General features: G+C 37.1%; 2 protein-coding genes across 6 annotated transcripts; one reads left to right on the top strand and one right to left on the bottom strand.

The window, feature by feature from the left end:
• Positions 1-1,440: 1,440 nt before the first annotated feature.
• ca4c (carbonic anhydrase IV c) lies at positions 1,441-10,641 on the top strand. The gene is made up of 8 exons (XM_079485847.1): positions 1,441-1,553; positions 7,830-7,877; positions 8,011-8,175; positions 8,262-8,407; positions 8,506-8,598; positions 8,787-8,853; positions 9,409-9,569; positions 9,848-10,641. The coding sequence occupies exons 1-8, from the start codon at positions 1,499-1,501 to the stop codon at positions 10,040-10,042; spliced, it is 930 nt and encodes a 309-aa protein (XP_079341973.1). The 5' UTR covers positions 1,441-1,498; the 3' UTR covers positions 10,043-10,641.
• On the bottom strand, positions 10,352-17,663 carry asl (argininosuccinate lyase). Of its 5 annotated transcripts, none has more exons than XM_079485842.1 (17): positions 17,536-17,663; positions 17,371-17,433; positions 17,034-17,228; positions 16,191-16,274; positions 15,931-15,987; positions 15,727-15,824; positions 15,538-15,615; positions 15,304-15,381; positions 15,151-15,203; positions 14,905-14,967; positions 14,702-14,816; positions 12,527-12,611; positions 11,641-11,700; positions 11,482-11,565; positions 11,159-11,239; positions 10,966-11,072; positions 10,352-10,832 (listed from the first exon to the last, which is right to left on the bottom strand). In XM_079485842.1, exons 2-17 carry the CDS (start codon positions 17,383-17,385, stop codon positions 10,688-10,690), a joined length of 1,398 nt encoding a protein of 465 aa, XP_079341968.1. In that variant the 5' UTR covers positions 17,386-17,433; positions 17,536-17,663; the 3' UTR covers positions 10,352-10,687. The 5 variants fall into 5 exon arrangements, with proteins under 5 accessions (XP_079341968.1, XP_079341970.1, XP_079341969.1 ...); XM_079485844.1 differs by having other exon boundaries at positions 17,371-17,453; positions 17,536-17,601; XM_079485845.1 differs by having other exon boundaries at positions 10,356-10,803.
• Positions 17,664-17,708: the final 45 nt, after the last annotated feature.

Genomic DNA, 17,708 nt, shown 5'->3' with positions numbered 1-17,708 from the left:
AGGTGTCCAGTGTCCAGTCCTGCGTCTCTCCACATAAAACACATGGGCCTGTCATGATTCTGCCTTCTCTTGTCTTGATTTTCTGGTCTAGGGGAAGAATCATGACAGACCCATGTGTTTTATGTGGAGAGAAACATATTGTCAATCAGGACATAATATGTGTTCTCTCCTGTCTCGTCATTATAGCTTTCCTCCTGTGTCTCATCACCCACACCTACCCAACGTTATCTCCTTTGTTAGTCTCCCTATTAATGCCCTCTTGTCTATTGCCTTGTGCTCGTTCGTTGTACTTATTTCCCTGCTATGTTACCTTGTTTGTTTGTTTCCGGAGGTCTTGTTTAATGTTCCTAGTTCCCTTGGTCTTTGTTTTGATAGTCTCTGTGTGACGTTGTGTTAAGTTAGTAGTTTGTTTTTGCCCCCCATGTGGGAAGTATTTGTTTAATTTTGTATTTTAGTTTTGGTCAGTGTTTTCCCCCATTGTGGGTGTTTGTTTTGTGTTTATTTATTAAACTCTTCGTTAACCCTTTAACTGCTGCCTGCAATTGGGTCCTTTCTCCACGCTCACGACAATACAGTATGTAGCTTAATGAACAACTACTGTTCATTCATCCTGTTGGATGACCCAGTTGATTGAATGTAAAAAGAGGAGAATGTTGTCTAAAATGTTGCTTCCATAATATTTTACAAATATTTAAACTATCTGGTGGTGTGGCCATCAAACAATTTTATTTAAATAAATGGATAACACAGTTAAATATATCAAAGTAATTTTAAATAAAAAATTTAAGTTAATAAAATATTTGTATTAAATTACTTTCATAACAATATTGGTTGGTGTAGCCAGCAAATAAAATAAATAAATGGATAAAACACACAATAAAATAATAAATACATAAAGATTTAAATTTAGTAATACAATATTTTTATTAAATGACTTTGAGACAATATGTGGTGTAGCCTTCATAAACAGATAAAAAATAAAATACAAAATTAAATTTAAGTAATATAAAACATTTTCACAGACATTCATGTTAATGATAAAACGCATTGCTATACAGTGCCAAATCAAAAAATCATGCGAAACAACTGTAACAAAGCCAATACATACAATTCCTTCTTATTTTAAATGAATATTTTCTTCATATTCCATCAAACATTCATATAACAGATTTTGCAAAGAAACTTAAAAGGGGATTTCAAATGTTTGTCCTATGGTTTGCTTTGCTCTTTAGAACAGTGCCCTCTACATGTCTTATGATGACACAAGGTAATTTAGCAGAGTAGAGGGAACACTTCATTAAGTTGAACTGCCCTCTGTTGCCCCAGGTTGTATTATGAGTTAAACAACGTCACTGTGGGCCTGTTTGCTGCCCAAGTTACTTACACCTTTCATTTCACCTTTTACCTGTAAACCTCCCTCTCTCCTCCTTCCTTTCCCCTACTGTATAAAATTGATTCCTGCAACACCAGGCAGTGAGAATTGTGTTAGCATATAGGCATGGCATTTGTTCTGTGTCTCTCATCAGTTCTGTTGGCTCTAAAACTGTGCTCAGGTAAGTCTGTTCTCTCTCTCTCTGTCTCTCTGTCTCTCTGTCTCTCTGTCTCTCTGTCTCTCTGTCTCTCTGTCTCTCTGTCTCTCTGTCTCTCTGTCTCTCTGTCTCTCTGTCTCTCTGTCTCTCTCTCTCTCTCTCTCTCTCTCTCTCTCTCTCTCTCTCTCTCTCTCTCTCTCTCTCTCTGGATGACAGCTGCTGATGTTTTTTTTAGTCATCAAGTTGGATGATTATGGTATTTTAGCATTTATTATTATTTTTCTAAATTATTACAAAATTTAAAAATTATTAACAAAAGCATAATCTTACAAATGTTACTGTTCAATGTACTGAAGAGTCCTAAAGACCACTAAAATACATGCATTCATGACTGCACACTTCAGCTGGCAAAGACTTCACACATCTGTGCAAAACCTGCTGATCCATGTTTTCCCAGCATGCTTTGTGAATGTTCCAAAGAGCATCTTTTGTGTTTTAATGGAAGCAAAGGAATTCTGACCTTTTACACAAAGAAGTTAACATACTTACATTTCATTAGTTATCTAGTAATAGAGAGGAGGCTTATTCAATTAAATTAGGTCTTTATGTTACATCACTTCAATATCACCTTTTCCTAGTTTTTAAATATGTATTTCCTCCTTACTTTATTGGTGTTTCCAGGTTTAAATATGTTTTCAAGTCCCAGATATAGTGTCAGATCTTTGGAGCCTGCTAGGAAAGAAATGTAAACAAACATTGACGCGTAATGTATACATAACAATAAAACGACTTATTTCTTAATAAATTCACAAAGAGTATTATGTTAGATCTCATATTTCTCGTAATTATGGTGGCGTTAAAATACATGTACTTGCTAATCGCTGTGGGAAAATGTTTGTAGCGGGTTTGTTTTGTTGGCACAACACACTTATCACAGCACCTATGCATAAACACCCTAGTATCATTTTAGTCAAAACGTAGACTTTCTTTTTTCTGCTCCTTTTACTTTCAGTGGAGTGCAATCTGCATTCTTGGACTATCTTGAAAAAGAGGGCAAAATTGCTTTGTGTCTTTTCTGCACACCCTGGTTGTCCTAGACTTATATGCCCTAAGATTATATTTTGTATATTTCTGCATGTAAATAGGAACGCATGTGTGTTTACATTCATGCATTTGGCAGAGACCCTCTTGTCATTTCAAACCTGTGCAGTATAATTTTCTGTCTTCTGCAAAACACAAAAGAAGATATTTTGAGGAAAATTGGTTACCGAAAAACGGCGGTACACTTGCATTGGATTTGTGTCCATACAATAGAAGTGGATGGGTACCGCTGTTGTTCGGTTACCAGCATTCTTTAAAAATCTTCTTTTGTGTTTTGCAGGTTTAAAATGACATGAGGGTGAGAAAATGATGACAGGATTTTCATTTTTGGGTGAACTATGAGCATGTCTTTTTTTCTTGGAATCAAACCCATGGCCATGACCTTTACATTGCCAACACATGCTGTTGAGCTAAAGAACCGAGGAATCATACAAAACCAAGTGGGATGTGAATGATGTGTTAAGCATATAACATTCATACATCCAAAAAGTGAAACGTACAGATTTGCTGGGGCAAAAGCTGTGCATTATTTTGGCAAGCACACTGATAACCTCTTCCGAAGAACTTAATAATATTAAAAGCAAACAAAATGTAAATATGATGTTATTCATTTCCATAAACTGTAAATGCAACATATGATCTGACAGTTTGGATTCTGTCACTGGTTAATCTCGTCTGTAGTGCAGTGCATTTTGGGTTATTGAATTCAAAGGGGTTATTTTTTAACAAAGGCTAACCTTGTGCAAGGTAGAGGTCTTCTCGGGTCCAAAGATCTTTACCCGACCTGAAATGACCCGAATCACTTTTTACCCGAACCCGAGAAAGACCTGCCAGTGGCGGTTCTACATTGAATTGCACCCCGGGCGAGAACATCTTTGGGCGCCCCCCCCCCTCGAAAAAACTAAATTATGTCATATTTTTCTTGACCTAAACTACAGTGGTACAAATTGAATTTGTCATTAAAATGTAATTGTACCACTGTAGTTGAGGTCAAGAAAAGTATACATGACATTGTTATAAAACAGTTTGACGGAGTATTAACACTTAATGATATTTTACTGACATTCAATTTGTACCACTGGAAAAAAAGTGGTCAGAAAAAGATTCATGATAGTTATAATGGCCTCATGACAGCCAATGTCAAAACCAATATGACAGTTAACCCAGCTGTAGTGGCCTTAATTCATTTATCTTCTTAATGGTTATTTGTAATCACGTGTTTTGTTGTGTTCACTTCCGTTTCCTTTATATCCGGTGTGTTATATTGTTTGTCGTGGTTGGTAGGGGGTGAGCGATGGGATGGCCAACTTTCTGTTGACCGTACAAGTAAAATGTTTGTTCTGTCAAATAAAACAACTGTGAAGCGTACAGAAGTGTCTCTAAGGCAATATGGTTAGATGCCGAAACACCAGCTAAGTAGTGTCTTACATTCAATTATTAATCTGCTATGTCATGTTTTTATGACAATTATGACAGGTTAAGATGTATTGGTTAATGTAAAGTTGTCAACAAAGACCTCCAACAAACAATATTTGCATTAAAAATGTCATAATTGAGCGAATGACACTAAAGGACAGTTGTCATAAACATGCATAAAACCTTCATATTCATGACATGTGTGATGTAGCAAATAAATAGCAAAGGTTATGTTCGTCTTAGAAACTGGCTACTGATTGGAAAATTCTGTTTGCTCATTACGGGACCTTACGTTAACCCAACTGATGGAAATAAATATTAATGACTGAACTTAAAACAGTTTTGTTGCAAATCACAATATTATGGTGAAATTAGATCTCGTGTTTGTTGACTTAAAACAAAATTTGTTGTGTACACAGTGGCGGTTTTAGGCACGGGCGAACCGGGCAGTCGCCCGGGGGTGGCCGCCGCGAATCGGTTTTCTATTATCTATCATTCATTCATTGTGTGGGGAATTGGCAAATTGGCGCCCCTGCATGCTGAAAATATAAAGGTATGCAACTATAATGTTCTTTCAGTTTATGATTACTATCTATGTTGTCATCTGTTTAGCCTAGTCGTTAGAGCGCCTGACTATCATTCGGACGGACGCCGGTTCGAGGCCCCGCAGGGTAGGTAACCGACAACAAATTTTGTTTTAAGTCAACAAACACGAGATCTAATTTCACCATAATATTGTGCTTTGCAACAAAACTGTTTTAAGTTCAGTCATTAATATTTATTTCCATCAGTTGGGTTAACGTAAGGTCCCGTAATGAGCAAACAGAATTTTCCAATCTGTAGCTAGTTTCTAAGACGAACATAACCTTTGCTATTTATTTGCTACATCACACATGTCATGAATATGAAGGTTTTATGCATGTTTATGACAACTGTCCTTAAGTGTCATTCGCTCAATTATGACATTTTTAATGCAAATATTGTTTGTTTGAGGTCTTTGTTGACAACTTTACATTAACCAATACATCTTAACCTGTCATAATTGTCATAAAAACTCTCAACTCTCAACTCAGCTTTATTTATATAGTGCTTTTTACAATTTTCATTGTTACAAAGCAGCTGTACAAGAAAAAAATGACTATAAGTAAAACATAAAAGGTTATGGAATTCAAAACACAGGTCAAATATCAGACACACAATAAATTCCTATATGCAGTGTTAATTAAATAAGACAACCAAATTCTAGCAGCCCCCCCGGCCAGGCAAAACAGTGCAAAACAGTATGCAAACGGTGGCGAGGAACCCAAAACTCCATTGGAGGAGAAAAAAAACCTCGGAGGGAAACCAGGCCTAACCAGGGGATTCCAGTTCCCCTCTGGCAAAAACTGCAGCCTCTGCACAAGCTCAACAGTGCTTGCACAACAAGGCGAAAATAAAAAAAAATAGATTTAAAATTATCATTAATAATCTAATAGTGGCTGAAGTTTTGTAGGGACGTCACTTCCTTCGTCCAGCATTTGTCAGGTCTAGGAATGGATTGCGCCCTGCCCGCTCCGCTCTTGTAACCTTGGAACAATGAGACAAGACTGGCTGAGAGTAGAGTACTGTTCTGCACTCTTTGATGCAACAAATGCATCAGTTGTTATTGGAAGTGTCCCTGGTTCCGGTTGATCTAACTAGTGCAGCCTAGATCTTTGAAATACATGTATTATGATAATCTAGTGTATGCAAGATTAAAAAGATGCGTCTTTAGTCTAGATTTAAACTGACAGAGTGTGTCCGCCTCCCGGACATTGCAGGGAAGACTGTTCCAAAGTTTAGGCGCTAGATAAGAAAAGGATCTGCCGCCTGCACTTGATTTTGAAATTCTAGGTATTACCAACTGACCTGACGCCTGAGAGCGTAGTGCACGTGATGGACTATAATACGTAAGAAGTTCTCTCAAGTAGTGAGGAGCTAAACCATGCAAGGCTTTATAGGTAATAAGCAAGATTTTAAAATTTATGCGATGCTTTATAGGTAACCAGTGCAAGGTTGACAGAACCGGGCTAATATGCTCATACTTTTTTGTACGTGTAAGAACTCGAGCTGCCGCATTTTGGACCAGTTGGAGTTTTTGTAATAGGCCTGCAGGGCAACCACCTAATAGTGCATTACAGTAATCTAGTCTTGATGTCATAAAGGCATGTATAAGCTTCTCCGCATCTAATGATGACAGCATATGACGTAATTTAGATATATTTTTAAGATGGAAAATCGCAATCTTACAGGTGTTGGCGACCTGGTTCTCAAATGACAGAGTACTATCGAATATAAAGCCAAGATTCTTAGCTGAAGATGAGGGTTTTATGGAACATCCATCAATAGTTAAGCAGTATTCTTGGTTCATTTTAACCATCTTCTATAGTAATATCACAATTTCCAAACTCAATGGTTGCGCATGGAATCTGATGCTGCATGAGAAAAGCTGTGCATGTAACAACACAACAACGTAATTATGAAAGTGACAAAAGTGACAAAAGTCACTGCTATGTCATGTTAAAAAACATGACATAGCAGATTAATAATTGAATGTAAGACACTACTTAGCTGGTGTTTCGGCATCTAACCATATTGCCTTAGAGACACTTCTGTACGCTTCACAGTTGTTTTATTTGACAGAACAAACATTTTACTTGTACGGTCAACAGAAAGTTGGCCATCCCATCGCTCACCCCCTACCAACCACGACAAACAATATAACACACCGGATATAAAGGAAACGGAAGTGAACACAACAAAACACGTGATTACAAATAACCAATAAGGCTGTCATGAGGCCATTATAACTGTCATGAATCTTTTTCTGACCACTTTTTTTCCAGTGGTACAAATTGAATGTCAGTAAAATATCATTAAGTGTTAATACTCTGTCAAATTGTTTTATAACAATGTCATGTATACTTTTCTTGACCTCAACTACAGTGGTAAAATTACATTACAACTACAGTGGTACGCCCAAAGATGTTCTCGCCCGGGGTGCAATTCAATGTAGAACCGCCACTGATTGTACAGGATAGTTCGGGTCTTCCTCGGGTCAATTAAGCAAAACAATTTTTTACTTTATATTACCCGAAGACACTAATAATATACCCGACCCGTGTCCGAAGCTCCCGTGAATCTTTTAGACCCGAACCCGCTCGGGTCTCGGGTCGGATCTCGGGTTTTCGGATCTAAGTGGACCCGTGAAGACCTCTAGTGCAAAGTGTTTCAATTTGATTGTCTGAGAACTTCAAAGTTCTTCTTCTGAATTTTGTACTGGATATGATCAGATCAGAGACTTTTGTCACTTTCATAATTACGTTGTTGTGTTGTTACATGCACAGCTTTTCTCATGCAGCATCAGATTCCATGCGCAACCATTGAGTTTGGAAATTGTGATATTACTATAGAAGATGGTTAAAATAGAAAATCGAACTATTGTAATGTGTAAGCTGAAAATCAGCGGGTTCACATGTAGACAGCGTTAAAACGGAAAGCTTAAGGTGCCTTTGCGTTTCATCACATGTTGCAGGTGATCAGGAGGGGAATCCAGTTAGATGGCTCAATGATTATCAGGAAATACTTAACCAATCAGAGCATGCCTGCATACGACCGCAAAACAAACAAAATTGTTAGTTAATGACCAGCACTGTAACTATGGTCCATAAGACTGCTCTGAACCTTAGCGTCAAGTCACGATCTGAATACTTTCCAGTAGTCGTCCGTAAAACCAGTTTCATCAGGCTTGTCTCTCTGTTCCAGGTGAGTGGTGCTACCAGAGCCAGTTCTCATGCAATGACACATGTAAAGGTAAGAACACTGTACCTGGACGTTTTGCAAAGTCATCCACTAAAATAAAAGCTCTTGTGTAACGTTTCTCCTATAGTTGAGCAGAATGAACATTTGATCAGAAGAATGTAATTGTTTCATTTGTGTGGTTCAGAGCCGAATCACTGGCACAAGATTTATCCAAAATGTGGAGGACAGAGCCAGTCACCCATCAATATTGTCACACGCAAGGTACAACATGACTCAAATCTGACCGGCTTCATCTTCGAGGGTCATGAGGACGGTGTCAACATCACTGTGGAAAATCACGGACACTCAGGTGGATGTGAAATTCAGTTTAATTGATCAAATTCAATTAATGGACTAATGTTAGTACAATACTAATAACAGGTTGCATTTTTGTAGCTCACTTCACACTTCCTTCATCTGTGCGGGTCCGTGGCGGCGGTCTAACGTCCACATACAAGGCCGTTCAGTTTCATCTGCACTGGGGAGAGGAGCATGTGCCTGGCTCGGAACACTCTGTGGATGGGGAGCGCTATTCTATGGAGGTCTGAATCCCAAATCAGAACTTTACATTATACAGTATATGTGAGATGGAAACATTGACAATCGTTTGATTTTATCTTGGTTATTTTGTTTAACGCAGCTCCACATTGTTCACATTAAAGAGAAGTACAGCAGCTTGCAGGAGGCCGAGAGTGACACGACGGGGGTAGCAGCACTTGCCTTCTTTTTTGAGGTACTGCTACCATGTATCATCTTTTCTCTTTGATACTTGAAAAGCAAAAGTGAGCTTTTGAGCTCTTAATGGGCCATGTAGATAATGACACTTATGCATTAAGCAGACGCTTACCTTGAGCAACTGACAGTGCAGTCAAGCAATACTGCCCTATTGCAAAAGACTGAAAAAATTATCATTCTTTTCAGGTCACTCCAGAGCCAAACAAACGATTTGATAGAGTTATAGAGGCTTTAGGAAGAGTTCGGTATGAAGGTGAGCCCTACTGCACAGTATATTTAAAATATAACACTGCAAAATTAATCTTCTATTTTACCATAAAACTGTAGTTTACATCTTTAAATTGAATTAAACTGGCTTCACAAGTCACTAGTATGTAAATTTGAATAAACTCACTCGAATGAGTTTAAAAGTCTGTTTACTATCATTTAAATTACCTGATGCATCGATACTAAATTTCTCCACCGATACGATACGCCATTTAGTGAAATCTGCCGACACAGATTCTGAACATTAAATTAATATTTTTTAACTTTCTAAATGTAAATAATAGACAGGATATATCAGCTGTGATCACCGGCTGTTTTTAAACTAAAACCGATATCCGAAAATTGCTTTTTAGGGGCAAATATTATTGGCCGATATATCGGTGCATCTGTAATTTAAATTCAACTCAGTTTGATTCAACTTAAACTAATAAGGAAGCTTTTTTTCATATTTCAATTTGTGATGCTTCAGTTTTGTTTTACATAAAAGTATTTTCAACAATCAAAATGTCACTTTCTTTTCATTGTTCCCTACGATTTAAAGGGAACAACAGTGTCATTTTAGGGTTTAGACTGGCTGACATCATCCTTCCTGCGAGTAAACTGAGTTACTATCGGTACTCAGGCTCCTTGACCACTCCAGGGTGTGACCAGATTGTTGTGTGGACTGTGTTTCATCAGACTCTGCCCATTAGCCAAAAGCAGGTATACCAAACCTACATCTAGATTCAAAGTATCATTACAGGAATAGTGTATTTACTATTCAAGCTTCCATATTTGATCACTAGAAATGTATATGAATAGACTATATACATTCATCGGATGTACACGCCATGTCAAAGTTAACGTCCGGTCTGTGTTTGGTTATAATATAACAATTTAATATTTTATTATATTAATGTTTAATAATCCTTTGTTTACGTTGTTTGCCGCTGAAACTGTCTAAAGGCTACTGATTTTAATTCACAGTTTTTCTGTTTCAGCTGGCATTAGTGACTCAACAGCTGTTATTCGGGACAGAAAAACCCATGACCGGAATATTCCGTCCCATGCAGAATCTGAATAAACGAATTGTGTACACGTCTGTGAAAAGTGACAGTGCGCGTGTACTGCCAGGTCTAATCGCCCTGTTTCTGTGCTTCTTTTGTGCTTTTGGACAACAAATGTGTTTTGGTTGAATGGTAGAGAACACCGTCTCTCATAATGCTAGATGTTCTATTGTACTATTCATTCAAGGGAACATCAAGGAACAAAAGAAAATTGTTCCAGACGCTACGTTATGAGTGCTCGAATGGTGCCGCTTTGTCTACTGATGCCAAACTTGAAATCTCAGATGAGAATGTATTGAGATTTTATTTTTTCAATACTGAGGTCAACCTTTTAACTTTATTAAGTATGAAGTATCCTAAAATGTCTTACATTTGGAATGCAATGCACTAATGCATTTCCCCCATAGAAATTAGATTGTTGCACTAGTCACATGATTTGTTTAAGTTTTTAATAATATAATTGTATTTATACATGATCAGCAGAAATTTCATTTTTCTCTGTCAAATTTTATAATAAAATTTCCACTGTTAGTATATTATGTTTATGCAAACTACAGAGGTCTTTATAACTATTGATTTAAAATCAAATAAAGATATGAAGTCCTGATAAATAGAGTGTTTCCTATGGATGTAAGTGTATGATTAAACTTGTAATTGAAACAAATTCCAGTTGTACAGTGAAAATTTTATGTGACTGTAAATAAAACTTTAAATGACTGCACAAACTCTAAGATACATTTTATTTTATTGAGCATGTGACTTGAAAAAAATTGGTCACTGATGTTGTGTTTGTAACCAGCTTCTGAAGTGTTCAATCTGAGCTGTGACGCTACACTTGGCAGTGCCACCGGGGGCGCTGTACTGTTCCACACTACTGCTGTAGTCCCACACTGTACAAATGTCACAATCAAACAAAGGGCTAAAAATATAGAGAGAGAGGAGAGAGAGAGAGAGAGAGAGAGAGAGAGAGAGAGAGAGAGAGAGAAAGATGGTTAAACAAAAAAGAAAATGATCAGGATGCATTGATATGTTCTGTGTTTGTTCTTGCTGACCTGACTGTATGTAAATCCTCAACAGTGAGTTGATTCAAAGGGATCTTCTTGGACTCTGCAATGTAGACGGCTTTACCAGCACAGCTGTGGGCTTCTCTGAATGGCATCTACAAGATGCATTGATGGATACGCTACTAAGAACTTAAGCTGAGAAATAAAGCTATGGATGGATGAATACTCTAGTTATACTCACTCCCTTTCTGACCAGATAGTAAGCCAGATCAGTGGCCAGCATGTCTGGACTGAGAGCCTCTTCCATTGCCTTCTGGTTTATCTGAAGAATGAAAAAGCCACAGTGTTCTTACAATCAAGATCCATCAGTGAAAGGGCATGAAAATTTTTATTGCTCAAATTTCAGCCAGACTAAGAGCACTATGTGCACAAACACGTTTTGGATCTTTTATAATGTTTCACCTGCTTACTTTTTAACTGCGGTAACAGTTTTGTTCTTCATTGCCATTGTCCATGACATCATGACAAAACAACATTAACTTGTGGTATAAACCTGTCTCTCACCTCCAGAGTTGAAATGACACCTGTCGTCACCTGCAGCACGGCATGTACTGTGTCAAAGGTGTCAAACATGGCCTCCTTGTCCTCCTGCATTTAAAAACTTTATTGTGAAATAATGTTATGAATAATAATAATAATAATATTCTCTGTTATGTGTTGTACCTGTAGGTCTTTGTTGTATGTGCTGGGTAAGCCTTTAAGAGTCATCAGAAACCCTGCACACTGCATTACAGAGGAGTGAAATGTACAATAAATACATCATTGTGAGGAACAATTGTTGTCATACATTTTTATAATAAAGTTTATAATAAAAACGTTTTTTGACTGAAAGATTTGACAGAGAAAATCTCACAAAACCTATCAATGAAAACAAACAGGTCGTATTTCACCTCAAATAAATTATTATAAAACATCAAATGTTGGCATTGTTTACTCATGCAAAAACCGTTTGCCCTTAACTTTAAGAAACAGTTCACCACAAATGAAAATTCTGTCATCCTTTACTCGCCCTTTTTGTTCTGTTGAACACGAAAGAAGATATTTTGAATATTTTTTCCTACAATGGTAGTCAATGGTGACCAAGAGCTGTTACAAGCAATCTTCCAAATATCTTTCTTTGTGTTCATCAGAACAAAGAAATTTATGAAGATTTGGAACAATTCAAGGGTGAGTAAATGATTACAGAATTTTCATTCTGTGCTTTGCTTTGTTGATTCCCATGTATTATTTTATACCCATATAAGATTCATTAAATCCATTGCATCATAAAAACAATGAACACAAAAGAATGACATATGTACAACTCTTGAGAACTCTTGAGAAAACTTAAAAAATGTATCCTTGTTATTTCCGCATTGGCTTTTGGAAGTTACAGCTCATTTATTTCTTGAGAAAACATTGAAATTTACTTAAGATAGTAATCCACATGATAAAAGAGGTCTTGAATGTCCCATAAATATCATTAACTAATTTTTAACCAACCGTAAAAGTTACTGCCTTTTGCCTTTGTTCTCGTCTTTTTGGGTTTACATAAAATATCAAGTCTTACTCTGCCAAACACTCGTCCTGCTTTGCTGCGGATGAGCTCCAGGCTGTCTGCGTTCTTCTTCTGAGGCATCAGACTGCTTCCTGTGCTGCTCACACAAACACAAACAACAGTGCTGACAGAGCAGACAGCATCCCTCAGCACACAACAGACAGTCTGTGTACAACAATCTGTTTAGAGCAATGGGAATTTTGTGACCCAAGACCTCGGAATCTAGTACTGTCAGATAAAGACACACTTTGACACACTCTGTGGCGTAAATTTATAGTTCCTGGCATTTCAAATATGTATGACTTTCATTATTCTGCAGAACACAAAAGAAGATATTTTGAAGAATGCTGGTAACTGAACAACACTGGCCCTCATTGACTTCAACTGTATGGACACAAAACAACAGAGACATTTCTCAAAATATATTATTTTGTGTTCTGCAGAAGAAAGAAAATCATACAGGTTTGGAATGACATGAGGGTGCGTAAATGATCATTTTCATTTTGGGGAGAATTATTTGGAAATAATAAGTAAATCACTAAATAAAATGTTCAGCACCCTGTAGTCCAGGGGTCTCCAACCTTTTTGTAAGCGAGGGCTACCAAAATATCTAAAATCCTCTAGAGGGCTACTTGTTGATAACATACATTCAAACTTTAAACATATAATGCATTATTTTTACGCTTACAGAACCAAATTCAGATTTATTTCAGATATTTTTGCACTTGAATATATTAAAGCTTATAACACTTGCTAATAATAAACTTTCATGACGACTTTAAAAAACGCCTAAAAACGCATCTCTTCCGTCAACACGTCGCTGATTGATTTTTCCTAATTCTCTTCCCTTTCCTTCTTTAAAAAAAAAGAAGAAAAAAAAAAAAAACACTTACTAACCTCACTATTCTTAGCTTTTTATACTGTGCTAGGCTTTAATGGACTAGTTTGATGCACTTATGTATTTTGTTGCCCATGTTGTTATGATTGATTCCAATGTTTCCTCATCTGTAAGTCGCTTTGGATAAAAGCGTCTGCTAAATGACTAAATGTAAATGTAAATGACGATGTAGCACTTGGCTGATCGGTTAAGTCACAGATTTGTCAACTTGTCTTAAGCATTATTGGTGAGCCCTGTGTTTAGCGGGCACCTTACAGAGTTTATGCGGGCTACCAGGTGCCCACGGGCACCACGTTGGAGACCACTGCTGTAGTCAATATTAGGAGAAACTGTTAATGTTCACAGAAAGAACATTTCACAGGTCATAAAAGAGAGAATACAAGAAACGTCATTTGCTTTTTTGCATGAGCTAGAACAAGCACTAGTAGGGCCTAACTGAGATCAAATCACTTAAATCAATAACCGTTCATAAGCTGCACTGCCTGGAGCTCGTCGGCACCAGCAGTTTGATGTTGGAAATATCCGTACGTGACCGGTGCGCCAGAACCCAGAGAGCATGTAGTAACATCAGAGGTAATACTTAAAACCCAAGGGCTTCAAACTAATGAGCTGTGTCTGCGGCAACATTACAGAGTATTAAGAGGACACAAGAACGAACACACTGGACTTGTTCTTGTTCATTGGGCAGCAAGTGTTGCTGGCCTATTACTCTTTCCTGTTAGACATGAAGAAAATGCTTGATGGAAAGCCAAATTGTCAACTGAGCTGGAAATCGAGTGAGATGTGATGCTAAAGCTGAAGATGGCGAACTCAGAAATATATTGTGACTGAGTTATAGCGCTCCTAAAGTTCTAATTTAAAAAAAATGCTCTGAAAAGATGCTCTCAATTTTATGCAATACAACTGTAAAATTTGTACATGTATTTATGTATTTTGATGTGATAACCTTGTTTTAATGACAGTTTCATGTGTCTTGTCATGCTGTCATTATTTCACATTGATGTTGGATGACTTTATGTCACTCATGAGGTATAACTTTGTTGAAATTCAACAAACACTGGACTGGACCGGACCGGACCGGCCACAATACATAGAATTGCTGATTAAATGAAAATTTGACATTTTTTTCCGTGGCTGCATAAGCCTACATCAAAATATCAAACAATGTGATCTGTTTACAATCCCTATATGCTCTACTTGCCACACAAACACAAATCCAAATGAATTATATACCAAGAAAACATGAATCTCATCTCTTTATCTCCCGTAAGTGTGTTTTGAGATCTTACCTGTATGCATCAGACAATGTGATGAAGGAGAACTCTTTGGTATTGTACAAAATCAGATCCTCCGCCATCTTGCTAAGATGTGTGAGACACATCGATCCCCAGAAGAGAAACTCCGCTGTGCATTTGTTGGATTGAATGACATTAACACTAATGTCTTGAAGTTACTAAACTCTTAAATGATTATTGCAAAAAAAAACACAAACCTACAAAATCCCTCTGCCCAGTAGCATCCAAGCTGTTAATACTAATACTGTCAAAGTTCAGTTCTGTGGAATAATAAAAATCAGATGATAAAATGTAAATAGGTGAACTTTTTTTAACTGTATAGACAAACACATATGTGACTTCAGACTTCATGTATCACTGGTTATATGGAGATAATGAGAAAAAGGCATAGAGTAATATGAAAGCTAAAATTCAAGAAAGCAAATTCACAATGTTTTATTAACCTTTACGGAGAAGTTCTCTGTCAATGTTGAATGGATTCCCAGCAATGGCTCCGCTACAAGGCAAATAAAATCCCTTAAACATAGCTTGAGCTGGATCAGTATATCTCAGAGTTTCATTAACCAAAGTTAAAGAGTGCGGTGTGTAAAACTGACCTTCCTAAAGGCATCACATTAGTACGTTTCCTGATTTCCTCCAGTCTCTCTACATCCCTGCTCAACGCCACCGCATGACTTAAAAAATTGTAACAGAACAAAACATTTATTTGAAGGAATACAAGATATCTGGCAACCATGTAAAAGTCAACATGTACGAAGTCATAACACTTTACAAAAGACTTTTAAGAAACCGTAAAACATTGAAGATGGAATCGCTCTATTAAAGAGCACCTGAGAATCCAATGACTCCATCTGATTGGCTGAGCCCTCTGTGTGTGAGTGTATCCAGGAAACAGGATGTCGATCTCCCTGGTGTAAAACAACAGATGATTTGGGATGGGTGTGTGCACATTAGTATAATCTGTATCTGAAATATTAAAACAAGTCTGAGATCAGTCAGAAACCTGTGTATATCCTTACACAGCAGCTCTTTCCACCATAGTGTTGATAAGCTGTAAAGTTTGTTTTTTCAGAGTGGAAATTGCATCCCGTAGCCACAGCCGTGAATCTGTTGCAACCTATCCAGCCAATGAGGAGAAATTCAAACAAAGCTTCCAGTTTAAATAAGATATATTCAATTTATAATGACCTAATTCAGGTTTCATTCGGTCCGAGGCAAACTACCTGATCATTTCTGCTCCTGCCCGTGTGAAGCTTTCCAGCTGGATCGCCAATAATCTCCTGTAAAAGAAAACCAGCAATTCAAGTTTCACTTTTTTTATATTGTTTTCATATTTTATTTTACAAAAATGTTAAGGAAAATAGCAAAGTATGAGAAAACAACTAATAGGCAGTAACCAATTTCAGTTTTTTTGGACTTCCAAAAACTGTAACGTTTAATTTGGGTAAATCAATTTTTTTGAACATAAGTGTTTTCTACCAACCTTCAGACGACGTTCATTAGCGGTGTGAATATCCTCATCACCATCTTTGATCCTGAACTCGCCTCTGGACCATTCATCATGAACCTGATCATTTAGACATTTTTAAATACCTCATTTGTTTTGATAATCAAAATGAAGATTATTGTTACTTTTAATTTATTACATAAAATGGTCGTTATGTTTGATTTTGTGAACTACTAACAATATTTCTCCTAAATGTCAAATCAAAATATTCTTTCTATTTGCACTAAATGAAGACTTGAGAAACATGTGAGAATAACAAAAGATGCTCTGTATTGTTTTTCAGACATCAAATGCTGCAAAGAATGCAAGTTCTTATTCCCTCTTAAGCAAAACAACTGTAATATTAATGTGTAATGTATTTAGAAAAGGCAGTTTGTCACAGTTTTCATGCGTCTTGTCATGCTGTCAGTCTTTCATTGCTGTTGGATGACTCTATGTCGCTCCTGAGGTTTAATGTTGTATAAATTTAACAGACATTGGACTGGAATGGCCACAATACATATAGAAATGCTGAATAAATGAACGCAGCTGTACTGTTCCATTATAGTGTAGTGTTTATATTCTGTCAACCCAGTGAAGTTTACAATAGCGTGGTCATGTGCTTTGTTGTATTATTGTGTATTTAGAAGTATTGTTTTGTATGTGATGCATTAAACTTTGGATCCAGAGAGGGTCTGGACTATGGCACAATGTGATGATGGTAAATATTTAAACTAGATCATATCACTGTATGATGATTTCATGAAGAATGTGACACTGTTAATAAAGCTATATTGCTACACATTCAATACTAAAGATCTCGTGAGATATTGTAATCACCTTGTCAAGACCTGTAAGGATCTGCTCCATCTCGTTTTGGGTGACCAGACCAGTTTTCTGTAAGGCTTTGGCATATGCTTTACTTCCTTTAATATCAGCCTGCCACATGCGCTTGTCATACGAGATAGACGCATTAAACCTTTCCATTACTGGGTCGATGCTTCCCACAAATCGACCACCCCATAATTTATTTCCCTGTTTAACACAGAATAAAGCAAAAAAAGCAACATTGCGGTTAGAATTTCAATATGCATCACCGCAGGTTGTTTTTGAACATATATCTTAATAGTTTTACACAAAACCCCGTACTGACATTAGAAAAGTGAACAAGCTTTACCTCTGAACTTGCCATGGCAACCGTCTCGTGCAGTCTTTATGTCAGATGACTTCAGCACGAAAGCTTAAAATACACACAGCAAACTAAAGCACATGTTTGATAATGCAAATGCGTATCATGTCAGATATTGTTATTGAAGTGCAAAAAGCACAGTATTTAGTTTACCATGCATTTAACCGATCCGTGAAAACGAAGTAGTACACATCAAGCGTTTCTTCCTCGTTTATTTTTGGGTTTGCGCAAGCTCTGCCCACATTATGCAAGTTAGCGCAAACGAACCAACCAGAAGCTTAAGCGACCGTTCTCTTGAGCTGTCATTCATTTTGGGGTGCCAGAGG

This window comes from Barbatula barbatula, assembly GCF_947034865.1.
Source record: "Barbatula barbatula genome assembly, chromosome: 22".
Lineage (NCBI taxonomy): Eukaryota > Metazoa > Chordata > Actinopteri > Cypriniformes > Nemacheilidae > Barbatula > Barbatula barbatula.
Note: the sequence above shows the minus strand (reverse complement) of the source record. Positions and strands in the feature narration are given on the sequence as shown.

Coding starts and splice junctions, on each gene's coding strand:
- ca4c (XM_079485847.1), top strand. CDS start 1,499: ATGGCATTTGTTCTGTGTCTCTCATCAGTTCTGTTGGCTCTAAAACTG. Junction 8,176..8,261: donor GGAAAATCACGGACACTCAG/GTGGATGTGAAA, acceptor GCATTTTTGTAG/CTCACTTCACACTTCCTTCA. Junction 8,854..9,408: donor AGGAAGAGTTCGGTATGAAG/GTGAGCCCTACT, acceptor TACGATTTAAAG/GGAACAACAGTGTCATTTTA.
- asl (XM_079485842.1), bottom strand. Junction 15,382..15,537: donor TGGAGTCATTGGATTCTCAG/GTGCTCTTTAAT, acceptor CAATTTTTTAAG/TCATGCGGTGGCGTTGAGCA. Junction 11,073..11,158: donor ACTATCTGGTCAGAAAGGGA/GTGAGTATAACT, acceptor TGCATCTTGTAG/ATGCCATTCAGAGAAGCCCA.